The sequence below is a fragment of the Brachyistius frenatus genome, unplaced genomic scaffold (assembly GCF_029030835.1).
Source record: "Brachyistius frenatus isolate BFR_SWC_R1_liver_20210118 unplaced genomic scaffold, ASM2903083v1 Contig_2, whole genome shotgun sequence".
NCBI classification, from domain to species: Eukaryota; Metazoa; Chordata; class Actinopteri; family Embiotocidae; genus Brachyistius; species Brachyistius frenatus.
In genome coordinates this window covers 4907599-4932500 of record NW_027210601.1, presented here as the reverse complement: position 1 = coordinate 4932500, position 24902 = coordinate 4907599, and the positions used below count along the sequence as shown (strand labels likewise).

General features: G+C 40.6%; 2 protein-coding genes across 3 annotated transcripts in view; one reads left to right on the top strand and one right to left on the bottom strand.

Moving 5' to 3' along the window:
• Positions 1 to 7743, bottom strand: part of elp2 (elongator acetyltransferase complex subunit 2) — a 28410-nt gene extending 20667 nt beyond the window's left edge. The window contains exons 1-9 of the mRNA XM_069695176.1: positions 7610 to 7743; positions 7413 to 7491; positions 6988 to 7058; positions 6661 to 6805; positions 5103 to 5180; positions 4343 to 4407; positions 4154 to 4220; positions 979 to 1125; positions 627 to 722 (exon numbers count right to left, since the gene is read on the bottom strand). Of these exons, the coding sequence (XP_069551277.1) occupies positions 627 to 722; positions 979 to 1125; positions 4154 to 4220; positions 4343 to 4407; positions 5103 to 5180; positions 6661 to 6805; positions 6988 to 7058; positions 7413 to 7491; positions 7610 to 7741 (880 nt within the window). The 5' untranslated portion in view covers positions 7742 to 7743. The remainder of the gene's footprint in view (positions 1 to 626; positions 723 to 978; positions 1126 to 4153; positions 4221 to 4342; positions 4408 to 5102; positions 5181 to 6660; positions 6806 to 6987; positions 7059 to 7412; positions 7492 to 7609) is intronic.
• Positions 7744 to 14356: 6613 nt separating this feature from the next.
• ctnnal1 (catenin (cadherin-associated protein), alpha-like 1) overlaps positions 14357 to 24902 on the top strand; it is a 47867-nt gene continuing 37321 nt past the window's right edge. The window contains exons 1-2 of one of the 2 annotated variants that reach the window (XM_069695154.1): positions 14645 to 14730; positions 21950 to 21996. Coding sequence is in view for 1 of the 2 variants with exons in the window: in XM_069695144.1 (XP_069551245.1) it covers positions 14635 to 14730 (96 nt within the window). In the remaining variant the exon portion in view is untranslated. Of the gene's footprint in view, positions 14731 to 21949; positions 21997 to 24902 lie in introns of both variants that reach the window. The other variant, XM_069695144.1, reaches the window with a different exon arrangement.

Sequence of the window (24902 nt, the reverse complement as noted above, 5' to 3'; positions counted from 1 at the left end):
AGGGTCACTGATATCAAGGCGACTCGAAGACACAGACACAAAACAACCTGTTCAAAGAGAACATATATTACATTCAGCAGCTTTTCCCTCAAGAGCTAATTAAGCCAATAACTTTTTACACCCATGGTTTTCTTTTTCTCATTTCAATTGTCACAGTTCCTTTCTGGTTTTTGTAATCAATAGCACTGAAAGACAAAGGGAGGGAAACAATACCTCTCAGTTTTGTATGCAAGCCAATCAATTTACTTCCACACACTGTGGAAACTGAGAAAGTGGCGGAAATGTTTGAAGGCAATTGTGTCTGATTGTAAAATAAATGGTACGATTGTGTTTTTTTCACACTGACAATAGAGTCTTGGCGATTTTCCCAAAAATTGTGACCACTCACTCTTACAAACTGTCACTCACTCTCACTCACAGACTCGCAAACATGCACACGTGCGCACTAAAGACTTGCACAATCAGACACACTCTCCTACACGCTCTTTCACTCACACACTCTCATACACTCTCTCACACTCATGCACACACTCACACTCTTTCACTCACACGCTCTCTCACTTCTAACTGTCCTATAAATGGGCATCATTAGTGACTGACGCCTCCCTGGTTTTACATCAAAGTACCGTTGTAGAAAGGAGGCTGCCAGTGAACTCCATAGACCCAGTTCTCATGGCCTGCCAGGACCGTCTCAAGGGACACAGCAAACACAGAGGGCCCGTCTGGAGCAAGAACACAGAGAAGCCAAATGAAGACTGTTATCAAGATATCAGTTGTGATATTTTAGCAATTAAAAAAGTAGCTGATTAAATAAATAGGTATACATTTTCTGCATTTTTGTGGCAGACCACATGACTTAAGTATGTGAAACACTAATAAAAGTTAACATATATATGCCATTAAACCATCAAATTGCATCTCTCTTAATTTGGGTAATTAGCAACCTTTTCTATAATCAAGCCTGGGTGGTCCACTCACCTCTCTCCTTCACTTCAAAAACGTCCTCCTTCATTTTGATGATGGTGTGATCGTCCTCAGTGAGAGTGTCAGTGCCAGACTTGGCACACAGCCTCCACACTCTGATGAGAGTGTCCTGTGAACAGCTGGCTAATAACAGCTCCCCACCTGAATGAGCCAGAGCAACAAAAAAAAAACTGAACACCTCCATGACTAAAATACATGTTTGGTCAGCTCTGGAAGTGTTGCAGAATCCATCCTTCTGACCATTGTATTATTTACTCTGTTGGGGCCCTATGATGAAAAGTGTCTTTATGAAATACAGTGGGACTGTTGTGGTGTGAAAAGAAGTTCTGATAGTCCAAAAAATTATATGCAATAATCTGAGAACAGGCATGTGAAGTTTAGTTTAAAGCTTAGTTTAGTTTTAAAGCCTTTTCAGAACAGCACAACCAGCTGGAAACACAACCTGGCATGTGCTAGTATCACCTTATACATTTTATGTGGCTATCATGCTAGCAAACAGTTGATTATTTACACACCCACAGCAACATTAGCATTCAATAGCAATTATATTTCTGACCATCTTGTGAAGGTAAATCTATTTTTTGCTTCGCTTGTTTTGATTGTAAACAACTCCTAAGGGAACTATATGTCTCTTTATCTGCTGAATACTCCTATATGTGCACTAGTGAGTCACTAACTTTATCTGCCATTTAGTGCTGGTAAAGTGGCATACATTGGGTTTATTGGCAGGAAACACAACTGATGAGCATGAACAGAAACTTCAAGTTAAAGACTCAAACAATGAGCTGAATGATGCTATTAAGTTCCACAGAGTTGAGGGTAACTGCACAGGTGGGTGATCATTTGTTATTGTAATCAGTTATTTGATCCACTCTTAACATCAAATTATTTACTAGGACAGCTTTCAAAAAACATCTTTCATGTTACGTTAATTGAAAACATTATATTTAAGCATTCGGCCGAAAGCAGAGCTGATCATGTTCAGAGGTAAAAGTTGAACAATAAAGAGCTGAGCCTTTTCTGGGTTTGAATTCTTGTTACGTCAGTTATCTGTCAGAACTGTAATCAAGGGATATGAGAAGACTCGTCCTGACTGTGATGCAGCCAGTGAGACAGCAGGAGTGCAGGCCAAATATAAACAGACAGGTGGTAAACAAAGCGCATGCCACCATTCCTGAGTGTCCCTGTCTCTCACATTATGTGCTTCAGTTTTAGTCCAGTGGCCACCGGTCCAGTTGTATCTCTGCCAAGACAAATGGATATAACAAAAATGGCTCTGCTGCTACCACCTACGGCCTCCTGTGTGTCAGGAGAGGGAGGATGAAGGCTATTATAGATTGTCAATCATGGTGTAATGACACTAATGAGAATAACAATGAGAATTTGTTTTGCTACTTGCCTGACACTCTGCCCAAACTACTTGCACTTTTATTTATTTTTTTCCATTCAACGCTACTTTTAAAACTTGACTCAAAAAGTGTTACCCAAATCAAATTAAGATTTAACTTTGGATATCTTTTCAGTTATTTTGTGACATTTGTTTTCTTCTTTTAAGTCTTTTTGAAGAGGCTAACAAACCTGGTGATCGTGATTACGATATAACTCAATCTTAGAGAGATACTAAACTGGGTAAGTGAGTATTTTTCCGACAAATCCGTTAGTTTAAGAGAGCTGATTTGAAACTAGCATCAATTATAACCTCCTGCTAAGGAAAGAAGATGTGATTTTGAGAACAGATGAAACACAAAACCAGAAAACAGCATCATGCTCTGAACCCCAATATTCAACAGCTATGAAAAACTGCAATTTGCCATCTGCAGTCATAAAAGAACAGAATGATGTATTTAACTACCATCAAAGTAGAGAGAGGGTTTTGTCATTCCTATGGGAATGCTTCATATAAACAAACTTCACTGCGTCTCTTTGCTGGCTTGTAGCTTGACAGCATGGAGTAGGTCATAGACTGTGAGTAGGAAGGAGACACTGGTGAAGAGGGCTGGTTGAGGAGATGAAGTAGCTTTTACACAGTCAGAACAGTGCAGTAATGAAGTGCCCTTGAAGAGGGTTATACAATTAGTAGAGCCTGGATTGGATCCATGTATTACCATTTGCTATCAAAATACTGTGAATAGCACACTGGTTGGATGAGCTGGACTTCAAGCATAACAGGCTGGGAACACAGTGCATAGTTTATATGTTTTCTGGATCTTAGAGGAGAAATGTGCCTTTTTGCTTCTTTGTGTTTTACTTTAAGAAAGTCAAAGAGCATATGTCAGCCTTTCTCATTGAATTAGTTGATGGCTGTGACTGGAAATCTACTCCCACCTCTTAGTTTTCAGTCAATGGCATGTTATCTAACTCTTTCAAAGTGCTCCATTACCCAGCTTTTCAGGCTTTCGTTAGATCAACTAAAAATAATTGTGAAAGCAAGCACACGCTTTTGAGGCTTCACAAGAGAAAGACCACCATACTGTACCAGAAACTAGCACATAATGAAAATGAATTTCCTAAATATATTCAAAGATATTTTTCGAGCCAAACACATCTTAAACTTTTTCTGTCTGTCTATATGATTTAAAATGCAGTGTGCTTACTATAAGCCAAAAATGAGGCAGAATTTTCTGTGACCACTGAATGAATGGAAAGTAACATTTTAGTACTGTAACAGAGACCATATAAGCAGCTGTCTACAGAGCCCTTAGTTAACAATCAACAAATATGACAACATATTATTATTATTACAAAATCTATGAATCTGATTATATATTTCTCATTAAAAACATCACACTAGCTCACATTGTTAGCTTGCCATTAGCCAACCCTAGTTACTACTCTCACCACCTACGATAAAGATCCTGGACTCAAAGCTCTTGTATGGTGAGAACATGTGACTGGGACTGAGAAGATGCAGAATATATATTCAAGATGACAGGGTCTTTTTCAAGAGCACTTAAAAGTGATGTGGATATTTTCTCTAATGAATATATTAATATGGGCTTCCTGATTTAAGCCTTTATGTGGTTTGTTTTTATTTTATCATGAAAAGCACCTAGAACTGTTTCTGTATGATATTGTGCTATTTAAATAAAATGTTGTTTGAATTTTTTTTTTTTTTTTTTTTTTTTAAAGCTTCTTTTTTATTTTTTATTAACAGCAACACTGTTCTCACCTGTAGACACCCATGCCACTCCACGAACCCAGTCTTCATGTCCTTGCAGCATCATGGCTCTCTGGAGCTGTTGGAGAGCAATTTAAAAAAGGTCAAATGCCGCCCAGCAAACTTTTGAAATTCTAATTAAAGAGCTGGAGCAGAACACATAGACGAGCTGCTCCGGAGCGAGTATCGATCTGAGCTTACCTGTCCGTTGGCCTGCACATACAGATGCACCCGAGAGTCATCACCCCCGCAGGCCAGTATGGGCACTGTGAAAGACGAGGTGTAGATTTTTAAACAGTCACGTAAGCACACAGACATGCACAGTAACAGGCTGCATACATTTATATCAGAATCTAGGTTTTATAAACAGAAGCGAGGGGGAAAGGAAAGTTGAAGCACAGCATCAAACAGAGGAACAGCATGTCAAACATAAAGGCAAAATGACACTTCAAACACAGAAGGTTTTAAATGACATTTGGTTACAGGGACTAAAGCAGTGTAAATTAAGATGGATGACAAGAGAGGAAAAATGTGTTCGTTAGTGTGTGTGTGTGTGTGTGTGTGTGTGTGTGTGTGTGTGTGTGTGTGTGTGTGTGTGTGTGTGTGTGTGTGTGTGTGTGTGTGTGTGTGTGTGTGTGTGTGTGTTACTTGTGGGACTTTTTGCAGTGTAAACATCGACCTTGTCAAGAGAGTCAGTGGTTCTAATGAAGCAAAACATAATTTCTTATGTCCTGGTTAAGGTTTGGGGTCAAGTGTGAATTGAGGTTAGGTCAAGTTTGATATTAATTAGTTATGGTTAGGGTTAGGCTGTCCACAATGAATGGAAGTCAATGCAAGGTCCTAGCAAGGGTAGCTGTGCAAACTTGTGTATGTGTGTGTGTGTGTGTATGTGCGTGCGCGCGCGCGCGCGTGCGTGCCTAATGACGTCAGGGATGTCTACGTAGGAACAGCTTAGGCTCACCTCTGCTGCCTGGCAACAGTACCAGTGAGACATCCATCATGAAGCCACTGCCAAATGATAAGTCATGGAGGCAATCAGCTGAGGAATACACATGAACATGGAATTAAACTTTCAGATACATCACGGTAATACTGCTATATAATTAAAAATCGTATCATATACAGAGAACAGTTTAATTTGGCTATTTCTGTGTGAAATCTTTGCCAATAGCAACTTTTTTTTTTTCCCTCTGTCTTACTTTATGTGAGGAGGCAAAGTACATTTCTAACTGCATACAGCCACCAACATAACATAGATCATGTTTTTATCTGGGAGTATAACCCAAGTTTATGCCCAGTCTACATAAACACACACTTAATCTCCATGACTGTCAAGCTACATTAGTGTCCTGACAAGTGGAGAGACTTTCAGCAAAGGGAAGCCGTTATGGGTGACAGCTTGAAAACAGGAAAGCAGATATAGATGACAGCTTGGGAGACCACCGATATTCAACTGTACAAAAAAAATTGAACCTGATATCAAAATAAACACAGCTGTGTTTATTATGACAGCCTACATAGCTTTGGAAATAAAAAAATAAAAACAGGAGTGATTATACAGCAGACAGTAATTTATGTCCAAAGCAAATGTGGCCTTTTACATTTCCGTATTCACTGGCAGGTTGTTTTGCCTGTTTTTACTACAAGTTAAGTGACCTTTAAATTAACACAGTCCCTTAACAGTGCTGCAGCAGATCAGAGGTGATGCAAGTTAAACATTGCCATGCTCTCGAGCAGCCATTAGAGGGCAGATAGTCAGTAACTGTAGTGTAAGTGAGTTACCAAAATAATGAAGACAGTACAGTGTCACATCTTCAAGTCTCTATTAGTTACAATACATTAAACATGAATTAGACTCTGAAGGGAAATAACAATCTATGTTTAAACTGCTCACACCTCATAGACATGTACTCTGTAATGAGGAATCACAGGAGGACATCAGTTTTTCAAGAAGTAACAAAAAAAGTTTCAGAACCACAGCCTTGCCTTGTAAATACCAAAAGTAAAACTTAAAAACAATCTGGTTTTGTAAAATGACCAATATTATAATGGAAAATGGGAAAAAAAAAAAAAAAAAAAAGATTTGTCTCTTCCTCTTGTTTGCATTGTGGCTCCGGAAAGTCTCTTTGTCAAGCAGACTCTGAAAAGACTCTTTTGTTTTCTCTCTTATTTGCAAGCGATTCCTTTTTGTTTTACTTTCCACATCTAATTGACGACTCCCCTGTGTGCTTATCTTGTGACCTGCAAATCTAATCAATATTACCATACGAAAGCAGATACAAAGGGAATGGGGGTGACGGTCAACTGTATAAAAGCTGCCCTATGGAGGAGTGACTGGAAGCACTGCTGGACACCTCTCTTCGAGGGTGCATGTATTTGCTCCTTCTTGCAAGAATAAATGTCCGATATGTTTGATTTTGAACCAAGCCTCTGAGTAATTTTTCTAACAGAAAAAAGTACCTCAAAAAAGCCACAGACCAATCAACTAATTAATCAGTTGTTTTATTGTCGTCTCGTACCTTCTTTGGTGTCACTGCAGAGCCACAGTTTAACTGTGGAGTCTGCCGCTGAGGAGGCCACCAGGATCTTTGAGTCCTCTGTGTAGATAGCATCCACAGCGCAGACTGGACCAGTGTGGCCCTTACACTCCACGGACCGGATGAACTGGAAACAGCACGGCACATTTTCGTCCTTTTATATCATCTATACAACACTAAATCACAACACATGTTCATCTCGAGGCACTTTTCATAGTAAGGACAGTATTGCACAGCAAGACCCAACAATTCCCAAAGAAGTCGGAAAGTCTAACTCAGAAACACTGTCGAGTGAAACCGGTGGCCTACCTTCTCATCTTGAGCCTCCCACAGGATGAGACGATTGTCGGAGCCCCCTGAGACAAGATGACACTCCGGAGCTGTGACGACAACAAAAACACAAGTTTTCACGATTAGAGCTGTGTCACTCTAAATCTGAAAACACTACAGGATGCAATCTTTTTTTCTTTTTTTTTTTTTGGACAGAAAGGTGCTGTGTATCGATGAATCACATTGTATTGATAAATGCTCCCACTTAAAACCAGATCAACTATTGGCTATTTATATAAGGTGTTGGTGACGGCAAAGCAAATGGACAAAGCCGCGATGATGAAGAAGAAGAAGATGATGAGGCAGACAAACAGATTCCTAAAGCGAAATGATTGAAGTCTTCACTTGTCCTTGGATCACGTGATCGTGACACTAACTTAAACAGCTGTCTGGTGCACACTCACCACTGTCCTCTTTGTGCACCCACTGGACTGCATTCACTCTGCCTGAGTGTCCGTTTAGCACAGCGACCACTCTCCTCTCCTACAGGAAAAACCACAGGATGTGTTTACTGAGGTAACCACAGTGCAGCTGGGTTGGACATATCATCACAAGCAGCGACAGCAGACTTCACAGCGGGAAACAACAAGGGTTGTATTACCTGCGGGTCGTACAGAGCCACCGAGTTACATGTCCCAAATGCGATGGTTCCTCCACGACTCCAAGAAACTACGTTTGGCGTCCTGTTTGCGCAACAAGCTGTATGGCATGTTTCCATTACGGGCGCCGCCATCTTCAAAACTGAAGTTGCGGTGTTACTGTAAATATGGCCCCGGATAAACGGTACCGTTGTAACAACGGTTCTGCAGCTGTTTGATCATACACTGAAAATATTCCTTGCAAATTTTAAATCAATTTTTACATACAATGTGTTATTTCTTTCATTATTTTTCTCTGGTCTATTTCAAATATCGGTTTTAATTGTGCAATACTGGTGACTTTAACAATGATTCTAAGCTGCACTGTTGAGTAAAGTCCAGTAGATGGCGCAAGATAATCACAAAATCCAAGTCTGAGTATTTTAGTACCCTATACTTTAATTTGGCCTTGTTGTACACCTCTGTAGTACCACTAAGGATATTGTAAAATGAGGAAAATATTGCATATATAAAAAATTATAATGACTATATCCATAAAGCCTTGAACTGAAGTGTCAAGGGATAACAGTAAGGTGAATATTTACTCATTTATGTGGAGCTTTTTTTTCTTCTTCCTGTAACTCTATAGGAAGTCAAAGGAGACACTGAAATAGAGCTGATGGGGATTTAGAGCCTTGTTTGAGCGGGATGGATGCTCTGAAATGTGAACATTGGTCTTATGAGTGAGGGTTGGTCCTCACATTCCTGAAGCCACTGCACTGCATTAATAAATGGCAACAAAGACAATCCAAGCATTTGCTGATCAGGACACGGGTAGAAAATTGCAATACTGTGTACAATCAAAACAGGATTGTTTAGTGTATTTGTCATTCTCATGTGTCTGTGTTGGAGTACTCAAGGGTCAAGGGCAAATCATAGCAAAGTTAGATGTTTAAAAAAAATGCTTTTCTATTTTTTTGCTCAGGCCTGGGAAAATATAGTGTTGCCCGAATGACTGGTGACTCTGTAATAGCTCCATCAACAATCAAGATGCCATAGTATACACACTGCCCTGTCAGACTGTGTTATCCCTTTGCCAAGTCTTGATCGAGGGTAACTGGTCACAGCTGAGCTAGCTGCCAGCCAGTGGCTCACTGCTTGTTTATGGAAAAAAATAAAAATAAAACAAAGCCTCAGGGCCTTTTGAATTTTAAAGGTTGAGGTGACACTTTTGTAACAAGACATTTCCAGGCTCCCACTTGACATGATCAGAGAGAAAAATGTGATGGTGTCTGTGAAGCCTTGAGACGACATCACAAATGACAATCGAGCAAAGACAAACATGGATAGAGCCAAATGATATGGGGAAGTGAGAAGGGAAGGAGGAGAGGTGGCTGGGCCTTTTTCTGGCTCGCCTATGACCATGCTGACTTGTGCTGTATATGCATGACAAAGACAAAACAGACACACTGTCACCAACACTTGGGTAGAAAATAGATTATGTTTGTGTTCCCATTGTTGTCCCTCCTCACTCAGTCTCAGTGGAACAGGATTTACACAGACTTGGCAGGGTGAGGTAACCTCTCTGTGGAGGATAGCCGCATCTATGGCTCTCATCTCAGGAGTGGCAGCTAGACACAAGTTGGGATGCAGCCAAACAGCTGCGTCTGAGGACAAGTGTCTCTGTTATCTTTGTACTGCTTTGACTACGCATTCATCCACCGCTGGTGGTGAAATCTCTGTACCTGCTTGCATAATGCAGGATTAATTTGATCAAGTGTAAGAGGTCATTGCAGGAGAGTGTAGGGTTATTTAGGAAAGATTCTGACATATTTTTGATGCCTGGACAAAAGAGTAGGAATATGCCTTCATGAGCTGTTTTGTGAACATGTCTTTGCACCATTTTGCTTATTTCACAGGGAATTCAAATCGATACCATATCTACAGTAGAAATGTTCATTGATTTACAATTATTAATCAGGCCAAAGTTTTTGTTGGAAAATGTTATGGGTATAAATCAGGGTTTATTTACCCTCTCGACCAGTTTTTAACATAAAAGTCATGTTAATATAAATATTTTTTTCAATATTTTCATAAGAAGCAGAGTTTGGTACTTCAGAAAGTGTGATATAATTCTAACATATTTCTATTTATGTTTTATTTAAAGTAGGATCCTGACCCCAAAGTTAAGTAACGCTGTGTAATGCCTACAAGAGGATCTAACTCACTGCTGTATGCACATTAAAAATGTATAAAAAGCAGAAAATTAAATGTTCCACAGTGAAGATAATGTTCTTTCATGTTCAGCACATCCATTTTATTGTGCCATATGTTGCCACCAAGTGCTTCATAACTCTATTTGACTGAGGAGCTGTGAAGCCATTGTGGGAGACTGGATAACAATTCAGGGAATCATTACTATGAATTTTATATTTGTAGAAATACTTAGGGCCTGATGGATGATGGAGACACTGTCTGCTTTTTGGTACTAAAATATTCTTCGGCACTTTACAGTGTCTTTTTCGTTCAATGTCATTTTCTTGCTCACTCACCTACAAACAAGCATAATTTAACTCATGAGAGAGGCTAAAACAGTGCATGTAATGACTCCATAGTTAAACTTTGACACTTTTAGGATCTCAGTTGACAACAGTATTTTGCAAGTTTTCACTGTGTATACTTTCTCTGAGCTCGTAGTTTGAGGTGGAATGTGTAGTTTGAGGTGGAGTGTGGGAAGGACTGGGATTATCTCAGTGCAGACTTGGTAATGAATGCAAGAATGCAAATTTAACTAATGACCGTTTCACATATTCCTGCGTGTTTACATATGCTGTTAATTCAAACTACAGAGGGCATCTCTGACAAATGAGGCAGCCTTCAGATAAAGACGTGCTTGATAAAAAATTAATGATAATGAGCACATGCAAGGTGCCCATGATTATGTAACAGAAATGGAGGTGCAGAAAAAGCCAGGATTACTGGGCTGGGTGTCTGCATGGCACATTTGAAGCTGCCTGGCTTTGTTTACATGCAATTAAATTAGTCTCATCCCTGAGGGTGCCTCGGAGAGCGGCAAATGATAGACAGATGACCCGCTACTCATTAGCACCACTGCTTTATTTTTATTTTTATTTGAACATATTAAAGTGTCTGATCTCTTCTTACACTACTTCTAGTTTTCTACTTCTGTTTTTTTATATTATTCTTAGAGGCAGTGTAATTTTTTTGTTAATTTTGACCAGAGGCTGTACTAACATAACCACTTGTGAGCCAGCCAGGATTGAACTCATCTAACATTACAAACACCCCTGAAAGCTTTAAACTGTAAAGCTATTCAGTGTCCATCAGTAAAAACAATGCAAAGCCAGCTAAACATCCACCTCACCTCAGTTTGAACTCCTCTCCCTCACAGAGGCCTCTCCAGTCACTGTATCGTGCTAAGAGGGTGAGTTCAGCTGCAGGTCTCTGTCATGACCACACCAGCCTTACAAGCAAGTATTCTCAGTGATATTTCTTTTAAATAAGTTCATCTGACCAACAGGCGCTGAGTACTGACCTCCCTGGAGGCTAATGTGAGTGTGTAAATTGTGCTGTGAAAGCCTTATACAAAACATGAAACTATCAAAACATAATCTTGTTTAAATATGAGTAAGGAGGGGAATAATCATGTAGGAGCATGCAAATTAAAAGCATACTTTCATATAGCCATAAATTATTTTCTCCAGCTGGACATTTTCTACCGTTTTAAAATGCAGGAAAGAAAATCCTTCAACACTCCACCACAATCCTCACTTTGAATACCAAATTTCAATCTACTTATCCAACAGGGGAAATTTGACTGAGCGCACTCATTTTACATCTTGCAGTGTGCAAAATCACTATCTCTTTAGGCTCAGCAGTTCCTGTCCCAGGAGCTGTAAAACCAGAAGGAATGATCCAGAGAGAGAGAAAGAAGTCAGCACTTCTAAAGCACGGAAAGAGACAGTAGCAGCTGTTAAAAAAACAAAAAACAATCACAACACACACAAGCATCTTTTATTTAATGAATAATACCCTTGGACTGGGCAGATGAGCATACACAAAAGGGACTTCCTACTTGTATGGAGTTTCAGGGAAATTGTCAAAATGCAATGTGCCTAAAAGAGATTAGAGGCAGAGGAGCAAATATTAAATATTCCAGAACAAATTAGATACTCTAGAAAAACAGGTCTGTTTTATAGCTTGGAAAATGGCACTCACTAACTCAGCAATCAAATTCACTGTGTTTATTTGAGATTGTGGATTAGAAGCTATTTGTCTATATGATAGCTAAACTATTCCCACTGAAACGTTACAGGATGTATCATACTTTACTCATACTTACTCTTCCTCTCGAACATCTACTGTGACCAAAATAATTTAATCCAAGGCAAGTTGATACAGCACAATGCAAGTAGCCAACGTGGAGTTTGTTATTATCTTATCAGCCTCAGTGCAGATTACCAAAAAACATACAGATATTACCGAGGTAGTAGTAGAGTCATTCATCAAAGTGGATCACAACCCTGTCTACTCGTAGCAGCCAAACTGCTTGCATGCCTTCATAATGATGCACTGTTAAGAGTGTGTGTAAATTTGTGTGGATGTGTGTGGAGTGAAACCAATGTAAACAGGGAGGGTTAAACTAAAGCATAGCTCTGCGGTTTTAAATAAATACTGGCTGGGCCTCAGAGTAGCAGACAGCTTTAACACACACACACAGAGCGATTGTCTCCACTGCTGACACAGTGCTCACAAGCCACCACAGTTGATGAGAAAGCAGCAAAAGCTGTCACTAACAGTGCCTCTGTGCTTATAAACCATATCTGCTCTCCTCCATCTGCTGTGTTTGTAACATGAAGTGTTACTCACCACTTGTCATCCAGTGTCTGCACTTGTAAAGTTAGAAATAGCCTTTGAAGCCTCTTGAGGATATAAAGAATTTGGCAATAGTTTGGTCGGACCGGATCCAGGAAACAATAAAGTCCTATTATGGATACATGAAACTAGAGGAGGAACAATGTGATATTCCTCATTTTGAAGTATGACAGCTAATTTTTAAAGAACCTCTGATCTGTACAATTTAAACATATAATCTGTCAAAGACCAGATTTAGTTGCTTTTAAATGTTTTTTTTTTTCTCATTTTACGATCATTTTGTAAAAGTAGTTTGGGGATTTGGGAGAGATGTGGAGGTGTGTTGACTGTCAGGGATAATTGGGGGCATTTGTACTCTTACATATCAACCTTTCTGCATAACAATGTAAACTGAAAAGCAAAGTTACAAAGAAATCTTCAAAACACACCTTGAACTGAAATGATTATTATTGATGAGTTTACACTGAGCTTTTGTGAGTGTATTTTCAGTCATTTAGTCCAAATCTGTCAGTGGGGGATAATTTTTTTTTGTTGGTCTGAGCACAAAGAATTCAGAAAGATCTGGGTGTTCCAGTTTGTTTGAGACAACAATAACTGCCCTATTATTTTTATTGTCCATGCTTGTATGCACTTAAACCACTTTCAACCCACACCTGAGTAACCTGGAGCATCTCAGATGGCAGATCGACTATTAATGCTTTTTCCATATAGGCAAAACATAAAGTTTGTAACTTTTTAGCAATGAATTCCAGTCAGTGTGCAGCTGTCTCATGTGGTCCAGTGAAGCTGGGTTTGATTATGTGTATTTGGAGAGGATGATAAGGGATTCTCACACTCCAGGGGATAATATGGGATTCTTTGTCTTAGGGATCAAACCAGAGCTGCTGCAAGGAAAGCATCGCTCCTCTCTCTGCAGGGCATCGGATGCAAAGTCCTCTGAAATGTGCATGGATGGATGGATGATGAATTTTTAAAACTAAAACTCTAACATGCCATCTGAAATGTGCATTAACAGATGGTACATTTAAAAAAACCTAAAAAACCCCGATATCTTCTTGCATGCTAACATACTCATGATGCACATAGACCACTGATGTTATAACTTGAGAGAGTTTAACAATTCAGATCTTTTTCTTAAATACAAATATTAGCAGCAAGTATTAGCAGCAAAATGTAGTTAAAGTTTACTGGTTTGGTCCCTCAGAGGAATACATTTTTATATATGACATCACTGGATTATTATCAGTGAAGCATCAGTGCCAGCAGCATGTCAGTGTTGTAGCTGCTGCAGGAGGAGCTAGTTTGAACTAGCCTACTTTATATCCAGTTTTATATCCAAGGACAGCAGATAAATCTGAGGGGTTGTCAGATGATTACTGAGAAAGGAAAGAAAAAAAAACTAAGTACATCTCCATCTGAAAAGAAACTAAAGCTGTCAAAAATGGTATTGGAGTAGAAAGTAGCCTAAAATATTTCTCTGAAATGTGGTGAAGTGGAAGTATACAGTAACATCAAATAGACATACTCAAGTAAAGTACCTCAAAACTGTACATAAATAGACTACAGTAGGTACTTGAGTAAATGTAGTGGACATATTTAAGCTACTTTCTACCACTAAAAGCTTATAAATTGAATCATTAGTATTTTTTTTACTCCAATTACATAACTTGATATGTGAGTAAATATTAAAGCCTAAATAATTACCCTGTCTGCCATTGTGTTACAATGAATAACTGTGTTGTGTAAAACCGTAAACTCCACTTAAGCAGCCAGCAGTGAAAAGTGTGTGTGTGTGTGTGTGCGTGCGTGCGTGTGTGTGTGTGTGTGTGTGTGTGTGTGTGGGGGGGGGGGGGGTATGTGGTTGCCCACAGTGGTGTGCTGCAGTCCGCTCCCTGCCGTAGTTGAGTAAACTACATGGACATTAGCGGGCGCAGCGCAGCGGCACAACCACCGAGCCAGAGTGGATTAAAACAGAGTGCGTGCGTGGAAAGCCACTCGATAAACGATCGCGTAACCAAGTAAAAAAAAAAAAAAATCACCGGTGTGTAATCGCAAGTCCGCCACACCAGTTTGCAGCCAAGGAAAGGCTGTTGGTAAACTCAGTAGCGCCGTGCATTGTGTGTGTCAGGCAGGCAGGGAGAGCTCGGCGGGAATGGCTTCATCTCCGTGCGGTAACAGTAACTTTGATTCCGGTCTGGAAATCAAAACCCGCTCGGTCGAGCAGACGCTTATTCCTTTAGTTTCGCAGGTGAGTAACCCGTCAACGTTCAACAACACGTTACGTTGTCTTTTCTGAACCCCTCGCACTAATGCCTTACAGCTGCACATTTGGCTCCACTAATTCTTGTGTTTACCTGTTTGTGTACTGCATGTTTCCTGCTTGTGCTGCGTTCAAAGCCTATCCACGTGGGAAGAAAGGACTGAGATGTTGTGACATTGTAACTATAGTGTCATATCCATGATAAGAAAGCATTGCAGCTCCGTTTCAGTCGACTAGTTACAAGTTGCACGCAGCAAAGTCTTAAGAAGATAGGTAATCAAAACTTTGAGCCTGTGAAACATCCACAGGGATAAAACTAAAACTGAAGACAGATTTTTTGTTGTTGTTGGGGAGAAGTTGGTTGGCTGCAGGATTACATAACAGGCTACACTGCACTGTAAAAGGGGGAAGTAAAACTATTACCAATGATCAGCCTTGACAAAGACGATCAAATTATTGTGATATAAATTTTTCTGAGATCATCCAAAACCCTGCTGGATGTCCTCAGACTCCATTGAGAGAGCACTGCTCAAAAGTTTTCCCAGAAGTTGTGTGCCAGTCTTGAGCTGTATACTGTGACTCCCTCCTCTCTAATTGGGCCACTTTGAGGCACGTGCTTTGTTTTTCAATAAACAGTAGAAGAGGAAGATGAAAGACCCACTTAATGCCACTGCACTCTTTCAACAACTCCTCACTTGCACACTGAGAACAGTAGTCCCAGCTTTAAAAGCATGGAGCTTAGGTCAAGGAGTTAATGAATCTTTTTAGTGCGACTAAGTGGGCTACAAACTCCAAACTGTTTTGTAATGAGTTTTTAAAACAATAATGTCATTTTCAGGTCGTTTCTAAATTTAGCAGATTATTAATTTTGTAAAGCTTTTCCTTTCAGCCCAACCATTTTCCACTGCTGTTTCCTGCAAGTCACAGAGACCGGGAACTTCCCTGAGTAGGGAAGTGACCACCCGTCTTATCCCCTTGTTGCGCAGGACGCTGAAAGGGCAGCCAGAGACCTGTAAATGTTTTGTTGTTTTCACTGACAGACAGTGGAAGAGAGAGGCACCTCACTGTTAGGTTAACAGAGTGTGGATAATACCACGTTGGCAGGGAGGGGGCATGATACTGACCTCCCCCTGTGCGCACTGACAACCTGCTTCCTCCCTCTCTTAGCACAGGCTCATTTGGAAGATATAAGGTCATCCTGCACTGAATGGATATGGGTTAGTTATCAGCAAAGGACATCTGTTCGGGAGGGGTGTATAAGTGTGTGTGTGTGTGTGTGTGTGTGTGTGTGTGTGTGTGTGTGTGTGTGTGTGTGTGTGTGTGTGCGTGCGTGCGTGCGTGCGTGCGTGCGTGTGCTTTTAAAAGCTGTACATTTTAGATCAAGCAGATTTTCAGTCATTCATAAGTACACCAAAAAGAACGTTTTAAAATGTGCTCATCAAACATGAGAAATCCAGGCTAAATCCAGGTGAGGTTATACCTACTTGCTGTAATATTGCGCAAAAGCTTGCAGTAAATCTGCTGTACTCTGCGTTATCTTAATAGTATTTACTCTGCAGCAAACTAATGGTGCATTCCTGCCTGTTGAGAAAGACAGGCTGGGCTCCGGTCTATAGAGTAGAAGAATGTTCTGTATAGTGTAAAGGCATTCAGCATATTACAGTCTACTGTTTGAATAGTGGGCCTCAAGGACAATGTTTCCTAATTTTCTTTCTTTCTTTTTTCCTCGGTGTGAGGCATGTCCCCATAGCAACAGAGCTCTGCAATGCTGAAAGAAACCCCTCTTCCAAGGACCGTCAACTCCGTGTGTAATGTCTTTGTTATTGTTGTTGCAATGTCATATGGGCAATGCACTCAGTCGCTGCTGAGCGTCCGGTACAGAGGTTCCACCTGCTGTGAGTGTTATTCATCACGTATGGTTACACTCAAATTCTGATCAGATCAAATATGCCCAAAACATGTTGTTAAAGCTGAAACAACTAGTCGATCAACAGGAACTGCAACAAACTTTAAGATGCTGCAACGCGCTCTGGGATCTTTTGATCGGTATTTTCTTTCCTTTTTGTTGATGATTGATGAGATTAAATGATTAATTGCTTTACTGAGCAAAGAGTAGGTAGATTAATTAATAATACAAATAATTTCAGTCCTGACTGCGTCATAAAAACCTGATTGCCCACGTACCTCACGTTGATTTTAAGTGATAATGATATTTGAGTTATTTAATAGTTACGTAAATGCCCATAAAGAGGTGTTGTAGCTTCCTGTCTTACAGGATTTATATTTATATAATTTATATATAATATATATTATATATATTTGTATATATTTATATATACATGATTTATATATCACAGGACGATGAAGAAACATAGTTGCTTTTTGTTGTTTGCATTGCATTAACAGAACAACCTGAGCCCAATCACTCGCGTTGTTAGTGTGTTTTGTGTGCAGAGAATCAAAACAGCAATATGTATGACGATGGTTAATAAAAAGACGGCTGCTTCACCCAGCTGTGTTAACACAGTTACCACCATAACGTGTGTAAGATAACTTGATTAGGATGATGCGGATGTGTGTGTCCTACCTGGGATGTGTCATTTTTGAGAATCAGTATTGCCTTCCATAGGTTTTAATTGAATTGTGATAGTTAATGGTAACACACTGACTGTATGGGCTGTGTCGTGTTGCTTTTCTTCTTCCGGAGCCTATATGTCTTTCTGTGTGTATGCGTGTGCGGTACAGGTCATTAGATAACTATCAAAGAGGAAATGAAAAAGCAGTGTCGGTGAGAAAAGCTGCTGTTTGATAAGGAATCACGATGTGCACTATACCCTTCTTTTATTATGTATCTCCTCTCATCTCTTCCCCTCGCCGTGTCTTGCTATGACGTTGATATCTTCAGACCTCAGTTATCAGCTTCACTCCCACCAGGGTGTAATTATAGGCCTGGGAGACTCCCGGCCTCGCACTGCACTACAGATGCACACACACTAAATAGATGCATGCACGTTGTCCCACCCACATCTTTTCATTCCTGTATGTTCACCTGTCATACTGATTATTTGTGTATGCATTTATCTTTTTGACAGTGGGTCTGAATGTCAACTTCATTCCCATAATGTTACAGCTGCTCTGAGACAACAATGTGCTTTACTTCACCTTCACCAATAGCTTGCAATGAGGGGCATGGTAAGGCTAATGAATTACTCTGGTGGTGGTCAAAAATGTAATGGACATCACACAGGGAGAAGGGAAACTGAGCGAACATGTCTGCTGTTGTGTCTGTCCTACCTGTGTGTAGCCAGCTGGAAAGATATTAGCAATAATCTGGCAGCATTTTCCTTGAGATCTGATTCCTGTTTTGATGTGGTGATTAGTAAAGTAACAGTTCTGTTCCTGGACTTTCATAATTGAGGTGTGTTTTCCTGTTAAAAACACTGCTGCCTGTTCTGGCTGCGGACATGGTGGTCCTCACTGATGAGGTGTAAAGGTGTTGTTTTGAGGCAAAGATGTGTGGGAACGAATCGGACTTTGATCAGATCGGTCCACCTTCAAATGCTCGTGACAACCCCGGCCTTGTGATTACAAAGCCCTGCCGTCGCCATCATTTTTCCTCAGGACTAAGCCGTGAGTTTCTCAAAAGAGTTTCTGCTATAATTGGGCTTGGAAAATCTGTTCTCTGTCCAAGTTTGTTAGCATCGACTTTGTCATGCTTCCAGGGGCTCTGTGGTGCTTGCAGTTTTGTCTTCTGATGTTCGTAAGAGCATTTTGGGTGAAAAAAAGCTTTTCTGTGTTCATTTTCCTCATAAACTGGCTTGAAATTGCATATTTATTACCCCAGCAAAGGCTCAGTGGCAGATTTGAGGATGTGATTTCCTCAGAGTATTACCATTTGGCCACATAAATTCCACATTAAACAAAATGCTGACAAAAAAGCGCCCCGTAAACATACTCTTAAATTAACAGCTTTGTAAGCATGGCCATCAGTCAAATTTTCCCCCTTCTCTATGGCCATATTGGAAATGGAGTTTTATTGAGGTACAAGGCACTATTTCCCTTCTTAATGTTCCTGGTCCTGTGGTAAAGTGACATGACAAACGTCCAGGTAGTGAAGCTGTTTTTTATACCCAGACAGAGAGGCATTACTGTTGCCATGAGCCCTAACAGATCTGCTTCCTCCAGCCGAATGATGATAATGAAGATAAATGGCTCCCGGGCATGAAAGTACAATCACATGAGGATTACAGCGCACTGCAAGCGGGCATGCGTGTACATACACACTTATGGAAAGAGGACGAAATAAGCCTTTATTGTGTGTATGTGTTGAAGAAGAGTGGGGAATTCCTTTGTGGTTTGTGTGTCCTTGTATCTGCATATTTGGTATGCTTGCTCTGGTATGAGTGATTGTTTACTCATGGATGACAGAAAGAAAATAAATCTGTGATGCTGGTGTTGCGGTTTCATGTGTTGTCACCTGCATTTTGTGTTTGTGTTGTGTGAGGCCTTGACCAAAACAACAGTGCGTCTGATAACACATTTTGAGCACAGGCCAGAGCGGCACACCGGGGCCAGCATTTTTCCTGTTATGCCATCATCAGTAGAAGATTTTGAAGAATTTCCAATATGTACACCAACAATCTCACTCATTCATTTGGCTTTACAGTATGTATCCCTCCTCTCTTCAAAAGACTGACAGCCCCAGTTCAAACATCAAACAAATGAATCACAGTGAGCCATGACTCACAATATTGTGGTAGTGTTGAATAAATGAGGGTCTGAAGCCAGTTCTTTGTTCAGGTAGTCAACACAGTCAACAACCCTGTTTCATCAAATTGAAATGAGACAAAATTCCACTCGACTCCCCTTCTTTTCTAGTAAAGTGGTTGCATTAGTCAGCTAACTTTGTCGATTTAGAAGATGCAGACAATCTTTTTTGATGATTACACTCACTCCCCGAGACCTCCCACCTTCACTGTCTCTCTCACTGAATCTCTCTTGTGTACACACACACACACACACACACACACACACACACACACACACACACACACACACACACACACACACACACACACACACTCACTCACTCACTCACTCACTCACTCACTCACTCACTCACTCACTCACTCACTCACTCACTCACTCACTCACTCACTCACTCACTCACTCACACTCACACTCACATACACGTGCCAGATTTGAATGACCAGTTTTAGGCCCCTTGTCCTCTCTCTTGCTCTCTTCTCACTATTGCTATCAGGGGAGTCATTACACATCACTGTTCTCTTTAAGTGCAGATAAAAGGGTCTGTCTCACATGTCGATCCATTGACCTTTCCTTGGCTAATATACTGCCAGATGAGAAAAAGTGTGTGTGTGTGTGTGTGTGTGTGTGTGTGTGTGTGTGTGTGTGTGTGTGTGTGTGTGTGTGTGTGTGTGTGTGTGTGTGTGTGTGTGTGTGTGTGTGCGTGCGTGTGTGTGTGTGTGTGTGTGAGAGAGAGAGTTTGTGTGCAAGTGATTGCCTGCGTGCACCTGAAACCTCCAAAAAACCCGACCTAAAGGGATCAGTCACAGAGAGAAAACAACAGTGTAAAAAGCTATCTCACCCTCTGCGACTTCAGTTATTTGAAGGCGAAAGCTAATCGCGAAAACTGCTTTTAATTGTCTCAAGGAAAGCCTGTGCCTCCGACCAGAGCGTATTGCTATAGCTGGGAGGCTGATACGGTATTGATTAAACACCCTTCCTCTATCAGAGTCTCTAAGTGGCATTATCTGTGCTCACAGAGTCTTCCATTCCGTGTCAAACAAAATGTTTCCGCAATTTCAAGGACCTGTTCACGAAAAGGTAGGGCCCTAAAGTGGTTTTCAGTCCAGATAGTTTAGTTTAATTTGTTAAGATTTTGTGATATCTCAGACTGTTGCTATTGATCTTTTTCAAATGTTATTTTTAATTCTGTTATCACCACAAAACAAATTCAGTTTACCTCAATTCTCTGTTAAAAGTATTCTTCATCCTGCTCAACTTACATATACCCAATGTCAGAGATCCTCCAAGGCCTGTAAAGGCTGTTAGAGGCTTTACATTCTTGTTCAGTATCAAGTGACTGTCTGGCCCATTACCAGCCTGTATTTACAGTATATTCTTGGTTTATGATGATGAGCTAGTGATGAGACGTCTCTTAAGTGTGCGCACACAGGAGGAGATCCCTATCTGTGGGGATACGGTGCTTAATGTAGCGTGGTGTTTGGTGTTGTCCAGCCTCACTGAAGCTCCCTGTGGATTAAAACAGATGCATAAACAAACGCCAGAAGCACAGACTAGGACTTACTTATTCACATGAGTTGCTTTGTAAGTTGCTCAGTAGTTTCCCTGCCAGTCCTTCTGTAGCAGGCAACATTTAATAGGATCGCAAAAAGGGATGTTCTGCAAATGTTTTCGAAAGGGCTTCCTCCTCACAGCATTGAAAGCAGGTACAGAGATTAAAAGATGGACAGAAACATGAGGTGTCACGCCACATGTTGTCGTGACAAAGGATTTCAGAGTGAGAGAGTACAGGCCACTTACTGTAATCTTGAGGGCATGCACTCTCCTATTTGTCTTGTAATGTACTGTCAGTAATATCACACAGCATGCCTATATTGTCTCCTGGCCGGACAACCACAGGTAAACACATCACTATTTGGCAGGCAGCTGTCTGTCTCCCGTTGCTTTCCTGTCGGCACTTTCTTGGCTTGGCGTCGTGATAATTCTAGTCCTGAGCACATGACATTGAAGAGGACAGTTGCTCTGACTGTGGGGCTTTTCCTGATATCACATATTCAAAAATTTTTCATAAAATGTTGCACAAAGTATAATTACTGTGCCATCTTTACATAAAGCAAATACAAAAAGTGTCTTTTTATTTTTATCTTTGCATCTTCTCTGAAAATATTTCACCACTTTTTCTTACTTATTCTGTCTTATACTTCTTACTTCTTGCAATATGATCAGGCAATCCAATACTTCATAAATACATTTCCTGATCCTCATTATCTTACTTCTACTTGCCTGTCAAAGCATCACTAGATACGAGCTGTATATAAATTCTTGAAGTATAGCCGTCTAAAGATTTTTTTCTTTGAAGGTCACACTAAACAGAAAGATCTGACATTCATCATCCCAAAGCTGTCCAAGTTATCGTGTTTGCTCTTCTCTCCCTCTCCAGAAGCAACATTGCTGACTGTACCACAGAGGAATCCTTCAGTCTGGCTTGTATGTGTTAATTGCTTTCTTCAAGCGTCTTTGAACTTCTCCCCTCTCAATAATGAGTTCTTTTAAAGAGATGAGGTTTGACATCACAGAACAAAGAGAGTGTGAAGGACATTGGGAACGCAGAATACCAAACATTTTCTTATCTTTTTTCATTCTGAATATTTAGAAATGTCATATCTAAAGTTTGCTGCGTCACTCCAAGCTTCTCCCCATTGAATACGTTATAATAATTATTATTATTATTATATAATGTATATGAAAAATTATCGTTTCTATGCTACTGTTATTCTAAATGTTTTGATTAGTAGTTATCTGTGCGATAGTATCACTTTCAGTGAGTACAACTTTAAGCAGTCAACCTGAGTGCACACCGGATTCCTTCATGTTGCAGGGTGACTGCAGGGTGTTGCAGTGAGGAAGTATCAGTATGTAAGATGCTGTAGCACCTTGTTTGTATGCCTTCCACCCGTCCTGTGTTGCTCTGCCCAATTTCCTGATTTTATTTTCCTGTCACACACCTTACTCTCTCGCTCTTTCGCTGTCTGTCTTAAGCCTTGTGCGTAGTTTCTCCCCATCTCTCTCCACTTAGCCCCCCTGTTTTCTCACTTTTAATCTTAACCTCTCCAGAGAGTCCAGTGTCCCCGTATCACCTCATTCATTATGCAGCCCACTGAAAACTGAGCCAGAGGCTGCAGGTAGTGCACGGAGCTGAAAAGCTCAGCTTTACGATTTCTTTTGGGATCTTTCTCTTTTTCCTCTGTAAACTGAGACATAATCCTCAGCGCTGCACCTATTCTGTAGAACAGTAATGGGAATAGCACGTAACCAGCTGAGCCAGATTTGGCTGTCCCTTTCTTTTGACATAGAATACCCCAAAGTGATCGAGATGGAGGTATTCTTACCATCTTTTGTGTGACCGTCACATATCTGCAGGCGAAATGTTGTTAGAAGCCAACACAGTGTTGAAAGCACATTTGTAAGGAGATAGGATCTTGAACATTGTGAAAAGACTTTGCACCAAGAATAGGACAATATCGTTTTAACTTCATACTGATAAGATTACACAGAGGAGGTGATTCTCTGAATAAATCGGGGGTTTGTTTTCACATACTTTGCAGGAGGGAGCTGTATTTAAAGTTGCCAGACTTTCATGGGCTGTTTTAAAGTTGGGTATATTGTTTGTAGCATGGCAACTGTGAAAGGAAGGAAAGACGGAGCATTGTTGATTGTCCCTTATATTAGATAGATTATTTGCATTGCATTTTCTGCTTTCAAAGTGGGTGAAATGTAAATATAAAGACAGTTATTAAGAAAAAGTTGATCAACGTCAGATTCAGCCTATCACAGATGTATTTGTCCTTTGGTTCAACTCCGATCAATAACCTGAAAATATCTGATACCTCCCAGCCCTATTAGCATGGGGAGGGTGTTCTCATCTTGTCACTGTTTCTGGATGCCTGGAGCCAGTGGGTGACAGCTGGGGGCCAGCCAGCTGGGAAACACATCCCACTGTGCACGTGTGTACTTGATGACACATACTCACAGTGTCAACACCTATAAATAAGTTAAAGTCACTCATGCGCTATAAATAAAGTTCTGGATATTTCATTGGGTCTGTTTGTCATCTGAACAGCTTAAATGAGCATTTGAGGTGCTGATAATGTGAAAACTTTACTTGTGTTTGAATGTGAGAGTCGCTTATTGAGATGAACTGAGTGTTTACTATGGGTGGGACCTCATTTTTGTGGACAAGGTTTCAGCTACTGGCTCAAATAAATGTTTTTTGAGGTTTATACAGCGTCTTCATAGAACTACAACCACTTAAAGACATGGGTATGTGTCATGTAGTGAAAGCCCAGTCCCTAAGCTCCCTATGAATGTGTTAGAGAGAGTCTGTGTCACAACATAGGCCATTATGCAGTCTGAAGCCAGGGGGGCTGCATTCCTTCAAGGGCTCATGTTCCACACAATGCCTACCAGTGTGTGTGTGTGTGTGTGTGTGTGTGTGTGTGTGTGTGTGTGTGTGTGTGTGTGTGTGTGTGTGTGTGTGTGTGTGTGTGTGTGTGTGTGTGTGTGTGTGTGTGTGTGTGTGTGTGTGTGTGTGTAGTGTCTGAAATTGTGTCTATGTATTCTTTTACAGAGCATCACAGCTGGGGTCAAAAGTCAAAGTCTCAAAGGGTGAGACGTTTATGCCCTCGACTACGGGCTGGTATGCACGAGTTAGTGCTTTCCCCCCCAAAGACTTGAGCTTTGCCTCAGCTCCGTTCGCTCACCTCTTTCATCAATGAATCACCCTGCTCAGCCACTATCCCTCTGCATTGAGGGTTCTGATGTTTGGAGGGACACACTTCATTGATTTATTAATGCAGTCATTCACTTTTTGAAGTCCCTTTCTTCTCAAATGTCAAACCTTCAAGACCACATTCTTAGATGTGTCTTTTTTTCTTTTTCTGGGTGAGGATTTGTCTTGCTCTGGAGATAGCTTAATGTTTGACTTTTTCTTTCCCACACCTGACATCTTATCTTTCCATCTCCTTCCTTTCATCTGGGAAGAAGTTTTAAAGTCTTCAAAACTGGGAGGGTAAAAACCCTGGAGGCAACTGGAGCTCTCAGACATGTGTTTTTATTTGATTTGATCCTCAAAAGGCGATTTAAAAAACAAAGCGCATTTTTCTTTGTCACTTCGCTTCTTCCTTCAACAAAAACAAGCCTTATTAGCATGGAGGTGAACCAGTCCCTTTTGTCAGGTGTATTAGGTCAACATCTGGCAAGCAGCCACCGCAGTCATCCTTATTCTTTTTTCCTACAGAACATGCTATCACTGAGGGAGGCTGTCACAGGGCCTGGTTAAGCCACTTTCACACGCTGTTCACCGCACACTATTATTTGTCCATTACTTGTAATTA